General features: G+C 36.9%; 1 protein-coding gene across 1 annotated transcript in view; it reads left to right on the forward strand.

Annotated features, from left to right (window-relative positions):
* SLC44A5 (solute carrier family 44 member 5) overlaps positions 1 to 22,558 on the forward strand; it is a 376,131-nt gene that overhangs the window by 309,220 nt on the left and 44,353 nt on the right. Inside the window, exons 5-9 of the mRNA XM_060142527.1 lie at positions 9,559 to 9,643; positions 15,722 to 15,850; positions 16,679 to 16,739; positions 20,131 to 20,254; positions 21,732 to 21,815. Coding sequence (XP_059998510.1) covers positions 9,559 to 9,643; positions 15,722 to 15,850; positions 16,679 to 16,739; positions 20,131 to 20,254; positions 21,732 to 21,815 — 483 coding nt within the window. The remainder of the gene's footprint in view (positions 1 to 9,558; positions 9,644 to 15,721; positions 15,851 to 16,678; positions 16,740 to 20,130; positions 20,255 to 21,731; positions 21,816 to 22,558) is intronic.

Consider the following 22,558-nt stretch of genomic DNA (forward strand, 5'->3'; position numbering starts at 1 on the left):
AAATAGGGTTTGTTTTGTTTTGTTTTGTTTTGTTGCAGTACGCGGGCCTCTCACTGCTGTGGCCTCTCCCGCCGCGGAGCACAGGCTCTGGACGCGCAGGCCCAGCGGCCACGGCTCACGGGTCCAGCCGCTCCGCGGCATGCGGGATCCTCCCGGACCGGGGCACAAACCTGCGTCCCCTACATTGGCAGGCAGACTCTCAACCGCTGCGCCACCAGGGAAGCCTAAAATAGGTTTTAATAAACGTAAAAAGTCTGGAATCATATCAAGCATCTTTTCCTGCCAAAATGGTATGAAACTAGAAATTAAGTCAGAAAACTGGAAAATTAACAGATATGTAGAGATTAAACAACTTGCCACTAAGCAAACGGGTCAAATAAAAAATCAAAAGGGAAATTAGAGAGTATCTTGAGACAAATGAAATTGGAAATATAACATACGAAAGCATATGGCACACAGCAAAGCAGTTCTAAGAGGGAAATTCATAGCGATAAACAACTACATTAAGAAGCAAGAGATACCTCAAGTAAACAACCTAACTTTGCACCTAAAGGAACTAGAAAAAGAAGAACAAAATAAGCCCAAAGTTAGTAGAAGGAAGGAAATGACAAAGATCAGAGTGGAAATAAATGAAATAGAGATTAATCATTAGAGAAATGCAAATCAAAACTACAATGAGGTATCACCTCACGCTGGTCAGAATGGCCATCACCAAAAAATCTACAGACAATAAATGCTGAAGAGGGTGTGGAGAAAAGGGAACCCTCTTGCACTGTTGGTGGGAATGTAAATTGATACAGCCACTATGGAGAACAGTATGGAGGTTCCTTAAAAAGCTAAAAATAGAACTACCATATGACCCAACAATCCCACTACTGGGCATATACCCTGAGAATACCATAATTCAAAAAGAGACATGTACCCCAGTGTTCACTGCAGCACTATTTACAATAGCCAGGACATGGAAGCAACCTAAGTGTCCATCGACAGATGAATGGATAAAGAAGATGTGGCACATATATACAATGGAATATTACTCAGCCATAAAAGGAAATGAAATTGAGTTATTTTTAGTGAGGTGGATGGACCTAGAGTCTGTCATACAGAGTGAAGTAAGTCGGAAAGAGAAAAACAAATACCATATTCTAACACATATATATGGAATCTTAAAAAAAAAAAAAGGTTCTGACAAACTTAGGGGCAGGACAGGAATAAAGATGCAGATGTAGAGAATGGACTTGAGAATACGGGGAGGGGCATGGGTAAGCTGGGACGAAGTGAGAGAGTGACATTGACATATATACACTACCAACTGTAAAAGAGATAGCTAATAGGAAGCAGCTGCACAGCACAGGGAGATCAGCTTCGTGCTTTGTGACCACCTAGAGGGGTGGGATAGGGAGGGTGGGAGGGAGACGCAAGAGGGAGGGGATATGGGGATATATACATACATATAGCTGATTCACTTTGTTATACAGCAGAAACTAACACAACATTGTAAAGCAATTATAGTCCAATAAAGATGTTAAAAAAAAAGCAATAGGGAAGATAAGTGGAACTACCAACTGTTTTTTTGAAAACATAAAATTGACAAACCTTTTGCTAGACTCATTGAGAAAAAAGTTGAGACTACTTAAATAAATTCAGAAATGAAACAGGAGACATCTGATACCACACAAACACAAAGGATCATAGGAGACTACTATGAACCATTATATACCAAGAAATTGGACAGCCTAGAAGTGGATAAATCCTAGAAACATACAACGTGCCAAGACTGAATCATGAAGAAACAGAAAATCTGAACAAGTGAATTACTAGTAAGAAGATTTGATCAGTAACCAGAAACCTCCCAACAAAGAAAAGTCCAGGACCAAATGACTTCACTGATAAACTCTACCAAACATTTAAAGAAGAATTAACAGTCCTTCTCAAACTCAAACTCAAACTCTCAAACTCAAAAAATAGAAGAGGAAAGAGAATTATGACACATTGTTCAATGGAACATATTAGAGAGCCCCAAAATAAAGCCACAGAAATATGGTCAATTACTTTATGACAAAGAAGCCAAGAATATACAATAAGGATATTCTCTTCAATAAATGGTGTTGGGAAAACTGGAATGCCACATACAAAGCCATGAAACTGGACCACTTCCATCTTACACCATAAACAAAAATCAATTCAAGATGGGTTAAAGACTTGAATTAGGACCTGAAACTGTAAAACTCTTAGTAAGCTCCTTGACATTGATCTTGGCAATAATCTTTTGGATCTGACACCAAAAGCAAAGGTAGGAAAAGGCAAAATAAACAAGTGGGACTACATCAAACTAAAAAGCTTCTGCACAGCAAAGGAAACCATCAACAAAATGAAAAGGAAGCCTATGGAATGGGAGAAAATATTTTTGAATCATACATCTGATAAGGGATTAATACCCCAAATTTATAAAGAACCCATGTAACTCAATAGTAAAAAACCAAACAATGAAACAAATGATTAAGAAATTGGCAGGGGATCTGAATAGACATTTTTCCAAAGAAGACATATAGATGGCTGATAGATATATGAAAAGGTGTTCAACACCACTGATTATCAGGAAAGTGCAAATCAAAACCATATGAGTTATCACCTGATTAAAATGGCTATCATCAAAAAAGACAAGAGAAAACAAGTGTTGGCAAGGATGTGGAGAAATTATTGTGCATTATTGGTGGGAATGTAAATTGGTACAGCCACTGTAGAAAACAGTATGGAGATCCTAAAAAAATTAAAAACAGAATTACCACATGATCCAGTAATTCCACTTATGGGTATATAACCAAAAGAAATTAAATCATGATCTTGAATAGATATCTGCACCCCCATGGTCATTGCAGCACTGCTTATGATAGCCAAGTCCTGGAAACAACCCAAGTCTCACTGGATGGGCATATGGGTAAAGAAAATGTGATTTTATACAAATAAATAAATTAAAAAATTCAGCAGTAAAAAAGGAAATCCTGCCATTTGTGACAATATGGATGGACCCTGAGCCTATTATGCTATGTGATATCTAAAACAAAATGAACTCATAGAAACAGAACAGACTGGCAGTTGCCAGAAGTGGGAGGTGTGGGGTGTGGGAAAGGGGCTTTAGCTGGTCAAAACGTACAAACTTCCAGTTATAAGTTTCTAGGGATGGAAGGTACAGCATGGTGACTATAATTAACAATACTATATTGTATATTTGAAAGTTGCTGAGAGAATAGATCTTAAAAGTTCCCATCACAAGAAAAAAATTTGTAGCTATATGAAGTGATAGATGTTAACTAAACTTATTGTGGTAATTATTTCTCAATATATGCATATATCAAATCATTATGCTGTATACCTTAAACTAATACAATGTTACATGTCAAGTATATTCTCAATAAAACTGGAAAAAATTAAACTAGGAACTGGACAAAAAAAAAAAAAGAAATCCATGGATTTCAATCTAGTGTGTTTCGCAGAGTGTGCTGTCTGAAGAATAATGCTTACAATCACATCTGAAACATTACACTCACCCCCACTTTCTCTAGTTACTTTCTGGCACAAGACCCTGGTTTATTGTCTTGGGTACTTATCAGTACTTGAATTTATCCTGGTTATTAATTTCACTTGTTTATTTTCTTCTACTAGAGTCAAAGTTCTTTGAGATCAGGGACGTTCTCTGTTTTGCTGTTGTATCCTCAGCACTTCATTATAGTAGGTGCTCAGTAGATTCACTGTTAAATGAATCAGAATAAAGGGGTAGCACAGAAAAGACAGTGATTTGCTCCAGTTGGAGGTCAGTGTAAAGTTCTTATCAGATCCTCCTATTAGCACTGCTAAGTGGTGCCATTATTACTACTCTCATCTAGACAATTAGGAAGCAAATTCAGATAGGTTAAAGTATGCACTCAGGGTTAGCTGACTACTAAATGGCAAAAGTAGCATGTTCTAAGCCCAAATTCTGTGTTCTTTAGGCTGCATATTGATAAAGTTGCGGTGAAATTGGTTTTCCATGTTCCACGTTTAATCTAGTCCTTAAAACCTTGAACATAAACTGGTAAAAAGTACCATTAAATTAAAAAAAATGTGTCTGTATATATTTTCATCTGTAAATGAAATGCATCTCTGTGAGAATGTGTAAAGCAGGTTAGGCACTACAAACAACTGAGTCCAGGACATACTTGTTAGACTGTAACAGTGTTTGTACTCATTAGTGTCATGATGTGCTTAGAGCAACCCTTTGATTCTCAACTCTAAAAAACATTCCTTAACTGAGCGTAAAATCCCATGCTTAGAGATGGTGTGATAGTGTTTAGGATAGAATTTGGTCAGTCTGTGCTTTGTCTATGCCTAACCAAAAGGACACTAGGGGAAACACTGAGAGTTTTCTAAAATGTCAAAGCAGATAAAACAGACTCAAAGGAAAATGGAGTGCTTTGTTGACATGTGTAACTTTCTCTGCCTTTTGAGTTGCAAGGAAGTTATTCATGATACTTGGGTATGATCCTTTTCTTTGGGATTTCTACTAAAAAGCAAGAACTCAACTGATTTTGATGCCACCTTTTGGCTACTACAAAAACTTCAGCTTATAAAGTTTGGGTTAAAACAACTTTGAACCTTGTCTGATGCAGCCCAATTGCCAGGTTAGACAGACCAAAATAATCATCTTCCTAGTATGAGCTTCAGATAGGGAAACAGGAAAGATTAAGAGAACAAGCTCTTCTATTTAAGTTTTGCATCAATTTGGCATCTAAGTGAAGCAATAATAACTTTGTCTTCAATTCACTGAAGAAACACTTATAAAATGACAAGGAGGTCTCATAAATCTGTTTGATTGAACATATTACAAGCCCAGATCTATTACTTGGTTTAAGTTTTAAAATCTATATCAAAATAATATATGCCTATGAAAATAAACCAAACAATAATGAAGAGCTTATAATAAAAGTAATAAAAGCAATGGTCTCCTGTCTTAGGAGATTTCTTTCCAGAAAGATAATCTCTCCTCCTTCTGGTTGTTTTAGTCAGTTCAGGCTGCTATAACAGAATACCATAGAGTAGGTAGCTTGTAAAAAACAAAAATTTATTTCTCACAATTCTTGGGACTAGAAGTCCAAGATTAGGTGCCTGCTTGGTTCAGGTTCTTGGCAAGAGTCCATTCCCTGGTTTGCCATCTTTATTCTGTATCCTCAAATGGAGGAAGGGATGAGAGAGCTCTCTGAGGTCTCTTTTATAAGGGCACTAATTCCATTCATGAGGGCTACACCCTCCTGACCTAAGCACCTCCAAAGGCCCCACCTCCTAATACCATCACTTTGGGGGTTAGGATTTTAACATATGACTTTTGGGGGAACACATTCAGTCCATAACACTGCTTTTAGTTCTTCTGGCAGTTTTTTGCATAACTTTAAATCATATGTTTATTCTTTCATTTTGTACTTTATTAATTTTAGATAGTATCCATTGATAGCCTGCTATGAAAAATGAAGATTTAACTATTTACATTATCTGTTTTTCTGTTCTCCCTCCTTGTTCCATGTTTAACGATTAAATTATTGCCTTCAGATTCTCTTATAGTTTACTTTTGTGACTTTAAATGGTATACTGAGCTTCAATTGCTTGTTCCACTAACTTTTGTCAGTATCTCGACTCCTCTTTATATAAGAGGAGGATATTATCCCCACTACCCTTCTCTCCATCTTTCCTTTCTATTCCACTTTTTATATTTACCCTTTACATAATCAAGTTTGTTATAAAGTTCAGTTCTGCAACTTCATCAGAATCTTTCATGTTCTGTTGGTAGGTTGATTCTAGAAGTTGGAAATAAGACTTTTACTTTGTAATAACTACGTGAAGTTTAGTCACTGTCTGGCCATTACATTTTCATTTCTACTGTGTCCCTGATATCAAAGCCAAATCTTACACTTTATTTGCAGCTTAGCATCATGCTACATTTTAGTTTATTTCAACATAGGGCAATGACATTCATGTAAAATGTTTTATTTGTCAGCCAAGTTTTTCTTGAATAGTCTTTATCAGGACCATAAGTTTGTCTACCATTCCAATCACACTATTTTTCAGAGGCTCCCTCTTCTCTGAACACCTACCTTGTAGAACTTCTGTCCTTTTGTTCCACTCAGGACCAGGTAAATTTTAGGCCTACTGCATAGCTTTAATTCTGGGACTTATCTACCTCATTAGATTGGGTCCACTTCTAGAGGTACCAGATTTAGCAAATAAAAACACAGAATGCTCAGTTAATTTTCAATTTCAGATAAACAAGAAATATATATATTTTTTTAGTGTAAGCACGTCCCATGAACAATTTTCTATATCCCAACTTGTCTTCTTTCTTTGTCGACACCCTTGTTTTGAGGGAGAACATTCTTGATTATCTTCCTAAGAAGAGAAAGCACAGGAAGTAACTTTGAGAAGTCCCTGGAAATATTTTTCTTCTCCCTCTTTACAGTTGACTGATGGTCTAGCTTTAGAAGTGTAACTTGAAAGAAATTCCTGTCAGAAATTTGAAGATACTGTTCTATTGTTTTTAGCATCCAATGTGTCTAATGCTAGTCTGTTTCACATACCTTGTGGTGACTTTTATCCTCTGGGAAAGCATTTAAAATCATTTCTTTACTCTTGGTTTTCTGAAATCCCACAATTTGATGTAGGTCTTTCTTAAAAAATATTCTTTTTGTTCAGGCCTCAATGGGGGTCCTTTAATTCTAAAGAACTATGACTCTCATCAGCTCTGAAAATTTTTCTTCAGTTATTTCTTTGCTGTTTTCATTCTTTCCATTTTATTGTTTGTCTTTTGGGAACTCTGTTAGTCATACCTTGGACCTCCTGGATTAGTCTCGATACCTCTTTTTTTTCCCTTATATTTTCCATCTATGATTTTTTATTCTGTATTCTAGGAGATTCATCAAGTTTTTTCCAGCTCTGCTTTTGATTTTAAAATTTTGTTAATCATATTTTAAATCTCTTAAAGCCCTCTTGTTTCCTATTTATTCCTCTAATAACATAGTATTTTTATGTATGAATAATCTGCTTGAATTACTCTGAAAAAAAAAATTTTAAGGTCCCTCCTATACCCTGAATTATTTTTATTTCATCTGGCATCAGTTTTTGTTTGTTTACTTTAGTCTTTCTCATTCCTATTCTAATTTCTCTTAAACTCCTGATGCTACTTGGTTATCCATTTTTACTAAAGAAAGAATTGGGTTGCTTGTGTGAATTTGCTCTGTTTCTGTGTTAGTAGCTCAGTTTTTCCAGGGATGCCTCTGCCCCATATGGGATAGGAATGTTGTATTAGCTGTTAGATTTCACTACAGGATGAACTGGTGGGAAGCTGTCAGTCATGGGCTTTTACAATGCCAGAAAATGAAGGGTTGTAGACTGGGGTACCCAATCCCACAAAAGCCCTTGCTATCATTCAAAAAAAGAGGCCTCTGTTTTTGCCCATTTTTCCTGGATGCTAGAAGTCTTAAGTGTAGGTGTATGGGAGGAGCATAGAGACACTGATTTGCACTGTAGACCTGTATATAAACCTTCATTAATCTTCTTACTTTTGGCCACATTTCTCACTCTCAGCTTTGAGTCCAGAATGTGTCATGATTTCTAACAGGCATATCATATCCCACCCTTTTTGTAGCTTTTCTATGGTGCATTCATCACTCAACGCAGTCTCATATGCTCTCCATCTTCCAGAAATTGTTGAACCCTCTTGTGCAATTGTGTGCAGATCCCATCCTGCACATCCTTAGCTGGTATGGTGAGGTTTATTCCTTTTTGTACTTTTATTCTTTTATTTCCATGAGTCTCGGGAAAGAAGAGAGATGGGCTTAAGTGCATCTTACATCAGCTCAAACTAGTAGTTTGTAGTTGCTTCTATTTTGTTGTTTCATGGTGGAAATATAATTCAAGTTAAATAATGAGTTACTTCCTCAATCACTTTTGCAGAATTGTTCAGCTGCAACGATTGCCATCTACTTTGTACCTAAGGAATCTGAGGGCCACTGATGTTTAAAGATATCAGACAGACTTTGATAGAATGACTATAGATTTGTGCAAAAAACTAAGGAGGATTCTAAGATATTGAAAAACTTATTCTGAAATTGAACTCATCCATTCTGCAACATCTGATGAGTGCCTAATATGGGCCAAGTACTCGGCTAAGTGTTGGCAAGGTAGATGGGTATAAAGATGAATAAGATACAAACTTTACCCTTGAGGATCACATAATCTGATGAATAACTTGAGTTTATGTAGCATTTTGCAGTTTATAAATCAGTTTTACCTGTGGGGGACTCGTGACACTTACTGATTTACCATTCAGCATTTTAACTACTCCTAAGGGACTCCAATGATCCATGGCATGTAATAATTTATTCATTTGCTTAGGTACAAATCTGAATCACATGCAGAAGATATAGTTGCTTGGGTGGTGAAAGAAACAAGCTCACTCTTGTGGAATCGTGAAGTAGCCTTGTGCATATTGTGTATGAATTTATAGCCAGATTCTTGATCCATCTAGATGGGATTACAAACATGAAATGGGTTTATTTTTCCCCTATTATTGCCTTTAACAATGTTCTTTCAAATTTCTTTCCTTCTTATTTTGGCATCTTGGGTAGCTTCCTTCCATAGCTTTCTAAATACTTTCTATTGTTAAAAAGTTCAGGGCAGTCCAATTTAAAATTTGAATCTTGCTTCTTCCAATTCCCCAGCTCAGGTTTGAACACTGCAAAGGAACTTAGAGTGGGAGAGAGGCCCTGTTCTGTTATTTCCCTTCTCTTCCCTCTCTCCTGGTCCTAGCTCTTTCTTTGTGTGTGACAGATAGAAGGAAGAGTATCTGTTACTTTCCTGGCCACTGTCCTAGTCCCACATGGTTGTTGCTACTGCAGCTAAGATGTAACTGACTATCCATAAACTCTGTCTTTGGGGTAAGCATCCAAAGGCTGGCTCTCTCATGGTGCACAAGTGGAAATTCTCTGGGGAAGTCCTCACTGACTAGTTCTTTGACTTGAGAAATCACCTTTGGCTTGCCCTCCACCACACCCCTTTGGCTTTATCCCTGGTGATTCACCTCCAGTCTCTTGTCAGATGAGGTACCACCAGGAGGATGCAAGCCCATTTACTTGACTCCATGTTCTCCCATGACAGGCTGCTTCAGTGCTGCCCTCTTTCTACCCCATTGGTTTATTTCAACTCTCCTGTGATCTCTTTGGGTCTCACTTTTCCCTGCTAAAACATTAAACATTTTTCAACATTATTTGGCAATATAGTCTTCTACTTTAAGGATGTGGAATTCTTTATGTAACCAATCCCCTGTTGATGGACAATTTGATTATTTCAACTTTCTACTATGACCAAAAGGTGCTTTAAATGTTAGGCAGGTTAAAGGGGAGTTGGAGAATATTTTGCAACTGTCTGGGGAAAATGAAGCTGATTTTTAAATTTTATGTTATATTAAAATATACAGGGGCTGAAATGATATGAAATATTTCCACAGTCACTAAAAATATTATGTTGTTCTCTTAGGAACAAGCCCATTTTGTTTTACTTTAACCTGCTCAGCTGTACCAGTCCCTCCGTGGTGGTAAACCTACAGTGCCCTACCAGACAGGTAAGGCAAAAAAAAAAATGCCTCGCTGGTGATGTTAGCGATTTTGAATATTCTTGGGTGAAAGAATTGAGAAAACATTTGGGTTCTGGGTGTGTGTGATTAATGATGAATTTATGGAAGGTGGGAAGACAGAAGTATAAGCTCATGTTTGTTCATATACAATTTTTAAAAAGCAGTATTACTAGGAACCTCAGTGATTATCTTGTCTAACCACCTATTTTTATAAATGAATAAACTGCGGCCCAGAGAAGTGGAGATATTTTTCTCAGGATCAGTATTAGGAAGAATAAAGCCAGCTACTGTAACTAATAAACCCGTTTTTCAGTGACTTAAAACAACAGTTTCTTTTCGGTCATATAAGAGTAAAAGGCGGTGTTTGTGGTCAATGGGCAACTCTCTTCCAGGCTCTTTTCATCTGGTGGCTCTGTCATCCCTTAAGTCCTCAGCAGGAGCAGCATCCAGTTGCCGGAAGAAGACAGAGAGGCTGAATAAAGCACCCCTGTTCTTAAAAGCCTTGGATCAGTCGGGTCACACAGTGCATTTCTACTTACATGTCATAGACTCATTTGTTTTATTTGTTCACACCGAGATGCAAGAAGGAGGGAATAAAGCAATGTAATTGTGGGCTGAGCAGCCTCTTGTGTACCATGAACAAATGAAACAATAGGGACAAACTTCATTGTTTCTTCCATAGTCTATCCCTCTGTCCTCCAGAACACCCTTCTTCCCAAGGGAGACAACCCAGAAACCCATGTGGTACTATCTTTAACCCATAGTCTAGGATCTATGGATTATGGATAGTCTCTCCATCAGGTCTTGATACTAAATGCACAATGGGGAACAGGGCTAGGAAAATTAGAATACAAGCTCCCATTCAGAAAGGGAGGAGGTATAAATGCACAGTGGTCTTTAGTGCATGGCACTGGAGAACAGTCTTTTATTCGACCTACCTGGATCATGTTCTCTGAAGGAAGTTCCTTATCCGTCACATCCTATGATTCTTTGCTCAACCACCTGAAAGGTTATTTCCTGTCTGTCAGCCTCAGACCACACCATTGCTGAGCATTGGAAATACACCCTCTTAGGGGCCATGTGGCTTTGAAACTTTCTTCCTACTGTGTGAGCTTAGAACCTCAAAGATTATATTAACAGTGAAAGGCCTTTTCAGATTAGGTCATGAATTTGGCAGTACCACTACCTCAAAAACTTAGTAAGATTTTGACTTAGTTGCTTTCTCTTGGTTCCACTTTGCTGTACATCAGAAACTAACACAACATTGTAAATCAACTATACTTCAATAAAATTAAAAAATTAAAAAAAAATAACTCCCTTATCTAAACCCTCAGTTCTTTTGCCCCTTCTTGTTTACTTGTACTTCCCTGGCAGAACATCATTCATGGCTAAATGCAGCTTTCTGCCTACTCCATGCCTCAACCCAGGCAGCTGTGTGTTCTTGCAGAAAACACACACAACAGTCCATTAAATTAAGGACCACTAACCTCAAGGGGGCCCTTAATGCTGTCCCCAAATCACACAGGAGACCCTATGCCCATTCACTAGCTACTCTGCTAGAAAACAATTTCACACCTTTTCCTCTCACCTCAAACCTCCAAGACCTCCTTCCCAGTCTCCATGTCAGCCTCTGACTTAGCTTCCTATTTCACTGAGAAAGTATTAGCATTCAGAAGACAACTTTTACGAGCTACCACACTGACCTCCACTTGCCTACCTGTCATCATCTGTGTTCATGTATTTACTCTACCTTCCCTGCTCTTACTGTGGAGGAACAACCTGTGCGCCCAAGGCCAGCCCATCCGCTCGTGCATTAGATCTTATCCTCGCTCACAAAGTCCAGCACACAACTCCAGAAATCTTCTTTTTTTTTCTTTTATTACCATTTTCCTTCTCTACTAAGTTATCCCCATCGGTAGACAAACATGCCATCTTAAATAATTCTCTCCTTGATCCCACATCCCCTTCCAGTTACTGCTTCATATCTCTGTGCCTCTTTTTTTGCCAAACTCCTCATAAGAATAGTTTATATTCAATGTGTCTAAATCCTCCTTTCTCATTTTCATTCAGGCTTTTACTCCTACTCTATTTTCTCCAAATGATATTGATACCATTGATCTCCATCTATTTAAACCAATGGTCAGTTATCAATCCGTATTTACTTGAGCTAACAGCACTGTTTAATCAATCCCTCTTCCTTAATATACTTTCTTCACTTGCCCTCTAGGGCACAACATTGTGTTTCCTCCCAACTCTCTGGCTACTCCCTATCAGTCTTCTTTGATGGTTTCTCTTCATCTTTCCAGCATCTTCTAAACACTGGAGTTTCCTCTACCTACATTTATTCCTTTTGGCGATTGCACCTAGTCTTGTAGTTTTAACACAGTCTATATGTTGCACTTCCTAATTTATCTGTCCAGATCAGTCTGCTCCCAGAACTCCAGATCTTTCTATCCAACCACCTATGCCATGTCTCTACAGGGATATTTAGTTAGCATCTCAAATTTAACATGTCCAAACTCAATTCCTAGTCTCTGACCTTATCCTTAAAATTGTTCCCCACCCCCCATCGGTCTTTTCTATTACAGCTGTAAATACCATCAAATCATCCTTGATCCCTCTTTTCTGTCACACTCATGTTTGAGCTGTGAGCTAATTCCTCTGGTCTCCATTCAAAATATACCCAGGACCAAACTCCTCCTTTTTTCACCATCTCCTCCTTTTTTCAAGGAACCAGCTAGATTAGTTCAATGACCTCCTGAGTGGTCTCTTCTTGCCCCTGTCTCCAGCCCCTTAGACTCTCTTTTCTGCCCAGCAGCCAGTGTGATCCTGTTAAATGTAAGTCACATTATGTCCCTCCTTTGCTCAAGCCCCCTCCCCTCAATAGCTTCTCAAGTTACTCATATTAAAAGCCAAAGTCCTAACAATGGCCTACAAAGTTCTTCACTGTCTGCCCGACTCTGACCACATATGTTATGGCTCTCCCTCTGCTCACTGCACTCGGGTCATACTGACCATCTGTTGTCTTCAAAGGATCCAGGAAAGTGCCTACTTCATAGCTCTAGACTTTGCTGATCTCCCTGCCTAGCCTGCTCTTCTCCAGATGACTAGATCACTAGTCTTCTTCAAGTCTTCCTCAAGTCTTCCTCAAATATTACCTTTTGTTGAGGTCTCCCTTAACTACCTATTTAAAATTAGAATCCCACCCTGGTACCTTTCATCCTCTGGCCTTCTTTCTAGCCTTATTTTTCTCCATAACACCTGCTACCATCTCATAGCAAACAATTTTGTTTATTTGTTGTTAACCATCTCCCCTAGAGGGATTAGAAAGTAGGGATTTTTATCCGTTTTGTTCACTACTGTGTCCCCAGTGCCTAGAACAGGCTCAGAGTAGGTGATCAATAAATATTTGTTGAGTGAATGAGTAAATGAATGAATGAGAGAATATCTTCCCATTCCCAGTCTAGAAAATTTTCCACTACACTATACAAATACATCATTCCCATGATGAAACAAAAAATCCTTGCACATTATGCTTTTTATTACATTTCACAAATTACTAGATTACATAAATTACTAGATTATCCTTTCTTCATGGCAAATTGTAGTGTTTTAACCTTCAGTGTAACTCTCTCTTCCACTCACCAAATCCTAATTTATATTAGAATGTTAACCCTATGTGAATGGAAGATGTAAAAATAATGATGAAGAACTATATTCAGAATGTCCCTTTGTGTTTATACAAAGAATCAGAACTGAGTCAGAATATATATTAGCTGCCAATAATGCAGGATTGCTTTCAGTCTGCCAGGCAGTAGTGCGTCTACTGATCCAAGCCATATTTTTACGCATGATGTTTTTTGTTAATGCAGCATGGTCCAGACATGTGTCGTAAGCATTTAAAGGACAGACCTTGATCAATTAGGATACCCAGCCTCAGTGTGACCTTCATTTTTGGCTAATTATATGTTGATTGCTACTAATCAGCACCCTATTTGAAGTGAACAAATTGGTCTGATAGAGAGTAAAGAACATTTGCTATATTGTTTTTTAACAGCTCATTTGTGTCTGGAATGAAATTTGATGTGATTCTCATTATCAAAACATTTTTTACCACTTAAATTACTTTCTTTTATATGTTGCATACACCGCACTTTTATATGTGTAGTATACATTGTATGTGTGTGTATGTATAAATACAGAAATCATCATAGCCTTAACTCAGTAGCTCCTACCATCATTGAAAGCCTATGAAAACATTAGTATATTCAGTATTCACTTTTATAAATCCATTTAAATGTATCCAACGAGGGGCTAGTTCAGTTATCTTTCAGAGTCATGTAAGTAAATTGCCAAAGTCTAAATGTCTGTGAGGTAGCTCCTAATACGTTAATGGTTTTTTCAGCTTAGCCCCGATCAGAGTAAACTTTTGATGTTCGCATTGGCAATGACCTCAGTCTTCTTCCAAAAAATGTGAGCATGTTGGTTGGTTGCTGTGAATGTCCCTAAACAGTTCTTCAGTTTTCATAGAAAGATACCTGTGAGACTTTCAATATTTCCTCTAGAGGTGTGTGAATGTGTGTATGTGCTTGTGTGTGTGTGTGTGCATATGTGTGTAGGAGAGACTGAGAAAGAGAAAATGCACCTGGAGGTGTGAATGTGGAGATGAGTTGTTTACCTTGTCAAAACTTCTAAAAGAAATTGGACTGCTGCTGCTACAAAACAATATTAACTGTGAGATTTTTGAGGTACCCATTTAGTTATCTACCTACTACCTTAGCTGTGGGGTCAATACCAATTGTCCTCGTGTAGCAGAGACATGACCCAAAAAAGGGGAAAGAGATGTCACCTCAGCAGCCGTGTTTTTACCTAACTACCAGTGGGGGTTGAGCTAGAATCTGGTCAGTGAGAATGGTTACCAAAGTACGGTAGGGAGATGGAGCAAACCAGAGCTGAGAAGCCTTTCCTAAGGAGGAACTGAAGGTGGAGGAAGGGAATGTTCAAGGATTGACTACAATTCCCATGGCTTCCCATGATCTTTGGTTTTTTATTACAAACAAAAGCAAAACCAACAGAGTGCATCTTCCCTGATTCTGCTTTCTCTCTGTGGAGTTACTAATTGGATTGCAGTCACTCCACAGTGGCTCTGTGGACTAGCACGGCCATCCGGTTTGGCATTAATAGGCCCCCAAAGTTAATTAATGTAAGATAATTGCATCAGTGACCTCTCTGCCCATGTTTGACTGGTGCTGCTGAAAGACAATAATAATGATTGATTGCCACAAATAGCCCTAATTTTGTTAGTTTCTTATGGTAATAAAACCTCCAATTATGTTCTGAGAATTCATTGGCACTGATAGTTACTAGCGGCATAAGTTATCAATGTTTGGAGCGTTTTAAATTACCATTGTATTCACATAAGGAAAGAAAGCAAGATTCTAACCCTGAAAATGTATAAACTACACAGGTGAAATTAATCTTGCTTTAAGCTCTTATCTACTAATTCAGAAAATCATGAAAAAATATTTCATTAAAAGTTCATCACTGTCCTATGGAAGATGTCACACAAATCTACAAATTATAAAATTGCATAGAACTGCACACACATACACACAAATGAATGCATGTAAAACTGGTGGAAACTGAATAAGGTTAGTGGATTGTAACAATATCAGTTTCCTGATTGTAATATTGTACTATAGTTATGCAAGTTATTACTATTGGCCAAAACTGGGTGAAAGGTATGTGGAATCTATTATTTTTCACAGCTGCATGTAGATCTACAATTATGTCAAATCAGAAGGTAAAAGTAAGTTTGTCATTGTACAGCATCTTATTGTTTTAACAGAACATCAACATCGAAGGGGAAGGAGTAGAGGTTGAATACTAGTACATGAAATTTTATTTTTTACAGTAAGTTTAGAGGATTGATTTAAGTTTCTTAGATGGAAAATGGTGCTTTGCTTTTTTATAGTGGTGGGTAATTTAGAAGTTTAACCTTGTAGATAATTCCTTGGTTTGTTCAACTCAATTCAGTTCCCACCATTGTGTTTCTTTATTTCACAGATCTGTGTCTCCAAGTGCCCAGAAAAATTTTTAACCTACATGGAAATACAATTTATGTACAGAAAAGACAGAAACGACTGGACATACTACAGCCAGTTCTGCAAGTCTGCTTTTCTTAAGCCTGCGAAGGTATGTGTGTTTAAGCTTAAAATTAGAAAGAATTTACCTTGTTTCAATCGCAAGTGTAACATGAGCATTTGTAACGGATCAAGCTCCAAAATCTTCTTGGAAGTGATTACTAACGGTACCATTTCATTAAAACACAAATGCACGTGTACATACAAACACACACACACACAATTTATACCATATCATTTTGTAGACTTGGGGTGTTATACAAGACTGTTAGGTCTGGTAAGTTAGCATCAACTATTCCCTGACACCAGCAAATTCTCTACTTGGATTTTTTGCTGTCTAGAGCTAAGAGCTAAATGTCATTTGCAGTCACCATTTCATTAATGTGGTGATAAAGCTCCGTGGCTACTTAGTAATAAGAATTTTACTTCCAAACCTGCTTTGATAATTACTCATTTAAAAAGTCCCCAAACACTACCTAGATTTAAGATTTATAAGGGATTTCTAAAGCCTTATTGTGTTAATTAGTAGTAATGGCTTCTAAATTAGAGAAGATGCCATTTTTCCAGGAAAAAATTAAAGGATTAGAGACTAAGGATATAACTAAGACGAAGATACACACCTTCAAAGACATGCCTTGGTTTCAGCAGGTCTGACTTTATTATTGTTGATTCAATTGAACTACAGTTAGGGTATTTAAGAGTGTTTGTCAAACAAGTATGTGTGTGTGATAATCTTACAATTACTCTTATTAGGGGTGTAATTTGGGATAAGGAGATTATTAGGGAATTGAATTTTTAAAGGACAAAATTTTTATATCAAGAGTAAAACTTGTCATCACATCATCTTTAAAATGTTAACATACTCTTCCTTCAATTTTAGACTCTCACACAAGTTTTACTGGATGATGATTGTCCAACAGCGATTTTTCCAAGCAAACCTTGTAAGTGGCTATTATTTTACCTTAGAAACACAGAATCTACCAAGAAGTTATTTAATTCAATTCCCTTATTTCACAGTTGATGAAACTGAGGCCGGGAATGGTCCTATGGCTGGCCCAGGGTCCCAGAGTTAATTAGGAAGAATAAAGCCCATTCTGGCTCCAGCTGGGGATGTTCCACTGGAGCTTGGTGAGGTTTTAGGTTTGGCTGCTTAAACACACACAAAAAAGTTTGAAAATTGATTTTTAAAAGCCCATTCAGGTTGATTCTTCGGTGCTCTGTGAACACACATAAGCACAGACACACTCTAACACATCCACCCCTGAATTCAGCCAAAAAGTTTGTTGAGAAATTGACACTGGGGAGTGAGGGTGGGGCATATACTTGTATTTATAATTTGAAAGTTGAAATATTTCTATGTCTCCTGAATGCATCAACATTTTATTTCTTTAAAATTTATAAACTTTATTTTTTTTTGTGGTACGCGTGCCTCTCGCTGTTGTGGCCTCTCCCATTGCGGAGCACAGGCTCTGGACGCGCAGACTCAGCGGCCATGGCTCACGGGCCCAGCCGCTCCGTGGCATGTGGGATCCTCCCGGATCGGGGCACGAACCCGTGTCCCCTGCATCGGCAGGTGGACTCTCAACCACTGCGCCACCAGGGAAGCCCCTATAAACTTTATTTAACTGTTTAGAAGAAAATGAAATAATCACTCATTTTCCTTTCTTAAGGCTATAATTCTAACAACAGAGAAAAAACTTTACATAAAGATGTCCATCACAGTGTTGTTCCAAAAAAAGAAAAGACAAAGAAAATCAAAAGGAAATACTCTAATATCCAAGAGGAAGGAAATGCTTAAATAAATTATGACGTATTCATTAAATGAAATATTTATAATTTTTACCTATAAGTATTGTGTATATGTTACAATGTTACATAAAATGAAAAATACTATATGAATTATGACAAGCCTGTATAAATTAAAATAAACAACAACCAAAAAAAACTACTCAAAGAAAAAGATTGGAAACAAATATGCCAAAATATTAAGTGATTGTTTTGGAGGTGGCAAAATTATGGCCATTTTCTCTCTTTCTTCTTTTTTCTATATCTCTGTTTTTCCACAATGAGTACATATTTCTTTTAAAATGCAAGAAAGACAGCAGTCATCAGTTTGAGTAGAAAGTCAGGTACCATTGAAGTAGCTACCATGAAGCATGTCTTATATGCTCCCATCAGTCTTCTCTGGATCATTAAAACCCTGCAGCAAAGATGTAGGCCTGGCAAGCAGCCGCATTTAACCAGGAAGTCCTGGGCAACAAGTGTCTGTAGTCAAGAAGAATGTTACAAATTTTTATGCAAAACGGTAAAAATGAATCATTAGTCACTGAAGGTGTAATAGGTATAAAAGTATAACATATAGTCCTGCCCTTATAAGTGTAGTTTGGTTAAATCACACAATATGAAATGTACATTGGGAATACAAAAATGAGTAAGGCACAGTCCTTCACAGTCTAGTGAAGGAAACATTAAGATAAATATTGAAATCACTTGTATCCCCCCAATAGAGGATTAAGTATAGTATTTGAAACAATAGTATGCAGCTAATAAAATTCACTCATTAAAGATTTTATAAATGGAAATAAGTAATATTATAAGAAAGAAACAAGGGACAACCTCTCATGTACTGTATAATTATAACTCTCAAAAAAAAAATTTCTTATAGAAGAAAGACTGGAGGAAATGCACCAAAAGGTTAATATAGTTCACTGTGGATGGTAAAACTATGTACAGTTTTGTATCTTCTTTCATAAAATTTTCTCTACTTTCTAAATATATAATGAGCATATTTAGTAATTAAAGCTAACAGACTAGATGAGTTATTGCCCAGATATAATATGTAGAACCAGTTTCGGGGGTTCTGTACGTGGGAACAGTCATGTTGAAGGAGGAGAAAGAGAAAGAGTACACAGAAAGGAAGAAGGGAAGGCAGGAGAGAACCTGGGCCTGTAAACCAAGGGAAGAGAGTTTTGAAAGGAAAGGGTTGTCTCCCATGTCAAAGACTCATTCAAGAGAAAGTTAATTCATTCAACAGCAGATACTTACTGAGTTCCACTATGTACCAAGCACTGTGCTAGGTAATGGGTTCAAGCAGGATGAAGACTAAAAAAGATTTGGAGGTTTTGGCAACTAGGAGGTCACTGGGATCACTGGGAGGCTAATTTGCATGAAGAGGTGGAGACAGAAATACAGTTGGATTGAGAGGGAATGGAAGCATCTGGTAGAGGCTACTATGTCAGATTTGCCAGGGAAGAGCAGGAGAGAGAGAGGGCAGTCACCCCGATTATAAAAGCTACGGAACATGAAGGTGGGTAGATCAGACCATTTTAAAAAAGGAAAGTCAGGAAAAGCTTTACAAGGACATATTTCTTCTTTCTCTATATCAGCTGCTTTCATATTTTCAGGTTTACACTCCATGCGAACCCATGCAAGTCTGTGATACTTAAGAAAAAATATAAAAAATAATAAGAAAAATATAAGAAAAAATATAAAAATAAGAAAGAAAAAATATAAAAATTTTTATATATTTTATATATAAAATATTATAAAAATATATATTATATTTTTATATTTATCCATTTCTGATTGCTCCTCCCTCTTCATTTAAAATTGGGGTTTTAAAACATTTTTAGTAACAAAGATTTGTAAAAAGTCAAGGATTCTGTATAATTAAAAATAAGCACATAGAAGATTGAATGGTAAATTAACTCTTCTCAGAAATGCTAGTTTTCAAAGTGTGGGCCATTTTTGATAGCTTTAGAATTCCCATTTCCAGCCCCTCTTAAAAAAAACTTGTAAATGAGCTGGAAGACAGACAAATTATTCAGACTTTGTAAATAAAAATTCAATTGTCTTAGTAACCTAAAATTTGCGCTGATTCTTATTTCCCAAGGAAATGTTCACTAAACTCTGGTTTTCAAGGTTTCACTCAAGGAGTATCTAAGAATTTTGTAAAATAACAAAATAAATTCATCCAATCATTCAAGTAAATATAGCCTTTTTATTAAAATGTGTTTACCATGAGAGAGAGGTTATCAATATTACTCTTATAAAACCTGTGCTGTGTGTCCTTCTTATGGCTACTTGATGAATATACCATGTATAAAATAATCAGCAAGTTTAAATGTAGCTTCAGATTATGATTGTATTTGCTTTCCATGTCAGTCTTAGAATCATCAGAAAATCTGATTATCAAGTAATGGGCAATTATCTATATTCAGCAATTTATACATTGTCTAGTAAGAATTTGATTATAAATAACAGAAGGCTTAAGAAAGGGAGGACATTATGAAGGAAGAAAGTGATTATCATAATTTTAATTTATTTTTACAGATCTCCAGAGATGTTTCCCTGACTTTTCTACTAAAAATGGCACTTTAACAGTAGGAAATAAGACAGTGTTTGAAGATGGAAGTGGAAAGACAAGAAATGCTGTAGAACTCAGGGCAGCTGCAAAGTATGTTGTTTACATTCCCATTTTCAATTTTGATGCATCCCATTATTGTCCCCAAACTAAAACTTCCATTAGGTTAAGTGTTATGGAGGAAGAATTATGTATTATTCTGAAATATCCACGTCACTGTGGATTAGAGAACTCGGTATGTGTTCATTAAGAAAGCCAAGTAAAGGAGAAAGCAGAATGAATTTGAAAGAACAGTTATGTTTTTCAAAATGGTTAAGTCTTTCATTATCAACAGGTATAGAAATGAGACATCAGGAAACAGATTGCAAGACCTTAGTATAATTTACTTTTGAATAAGCATAATTTTTAAAACCCATGCTTTTTTAAAGCACCATTTTTAAAAAATGACTGAAGTTATAAAACTGGTAGATATTTTAAAGGGAAGGGGGCCTTAAGAAAGGTGAAACAACCATGATGCTGCTCTATCAGTACTGTGTCGAATTTCTATGGACTAACTACAGTGAAGTAAATTTTCTGTTTCCCTTGGCTGTATGCATCATGGTGTTCCACGTTATTGGGAAATACAATTCCCTGGGTGCACACAGACTTGTATGTGCACAAATATAAACACACAGAGTACCATTTCATAGCTTAGTTGTTGAATTTAAAGTAAAAAATAAAGGCATTGTAAAAAATTTATTGTTCTTTCTCAAAAGATTTTAGCAGTCTGAGTAGAATAGTGCAGTTCCTGTGTGTTTAGAATATGATAGCAACATGGATGAATTTCACAAATATAAAGCTATGTGAAAGAAATCATAAAGTAATAGTACAATTCCATTGATGAAAAAGTTTAAAGTAAGCACAACTAAATTAAATTACCCTATGATGCATATATAAATGGTACAACTAAAAAGAAAGCTAGGAAATTATTATCACAAAAGTCAGGATTATGGTTAACTTTAGGGAAGAGGGGGGAGGTGTTGTAATTGGGGCACATGGGGGAAAAGAATGACTATGCTGTAGTTACTAAGTATGTTCACTCTGATAATTCATCAAACTGGATGCTAACGATTGGTGCACTTTTCTGTATGTGCCTCTTTGTGCCTTCCTGCTACAGAGCTGTCAGAAGATTAAGAAGGGGAATTAAATATCATATTCATTCTTGGCTCTATGGATTTTATATTGGCTCTATGGATTTTAAAAGTTAAAAGCTGATCTTACCATCTAAATTCTTGTCTTATAGTGAGGCTTCTGCAACACTGAGGGTGTGTTGCATATGTTGGAGAGGGGTCTGTTTATCGCTCTTGGAAGCCACGTTCCCTCTGTGTGCAGCTGTAGCTGGCTACCTTTGCAGGTTTAACAAAGTGACACCTCATGTATTGTTGTGGCTAGGAAAAGAGTCACTAGTGATAAATGGTTTCTAAAAATATGCTTAGAACTGCAGCTTCCAAATCCCTTTTATCATAACAAGAACATTTCTGTTTAGTGGTAGTCAAAAAATAATTGATTTTTTTTCCTTCTTTGAATTCAGTGGTATCAATAAAGTCCTTGATGCAAGGGCAATTGGAGTGAAAGTGTTTGAAGACTATGCAACAACATGGTATTGGATTCTCATGTAAGTGAAAGCTTAGGTGTTTCTTCTCCAGCCCCATTCTGATTTTATCTTTGTAGAATTTCTTTCTTCAAATTCCCCATTCATAGTCATGAATAAAAGGTTGACTTGGATTTCAGTTCCTGCCACTTTCTTTTTCAGACAGAGTGAAGATGAGGCAAAGATATTTGGAAATCTGCCCAGTGGTAGCAGAAAGTTATAAGAATGTAAATTTAATTTTATTAAATCACTAGTAAAAGTCCTCTTATAAACATATATTTCAAGTCACGCAGGGCCATATCTGTGGTATGTTTGCTTTTCATCACACGTTACAGTGGATGCAGTGTTATTTCTCTGGTACTCATTTGTCCTCCCCTTGACCTCCAAAGGATCATTCTTACTTTTTAACACAGCCCTTCCACATAATGTTTGTTATCATCATCATCAAAGTCACTGTACTTAAGAGAAGCTGAAAAAGACATTTGAAGGGAGGAGGAGATTTTGAATTTTCAGACATAAGATTTGCATTTCTGAAACATAAAGGAAAATGTAGTCACTCTTCTGGAGCAGGTACATGTTTTGATATGCCTAAGGCTATCATTACTATCTGGCTCTTGTGCCACCTTCTTGTACCCTAAGTACCCTAAAAGCATCTATGATTCCCTGGTGATCAAAGAATAAAGTGAAAACTTCTTCAGATACTTACAAAGCCCCTTACAATCTGGCCCAACTTAGTTTCCCAGATTTATCTCCATGCATGTTTCTGG

Source organism: Lagenorhynchus albirostris, chromosome 2 (assembly GCF_949774975.1).
Source record: "Lagenorhynchus albirostris chromosome 2, mLagAlb1.1, whole genome shotgun sequence".
NCBI lineage: Eukaryota > Metazoa > Chordata > Mammalia > Artiodactyla > Delphinidae > Lagenorhynchus > Lagenorhynchus albirostris.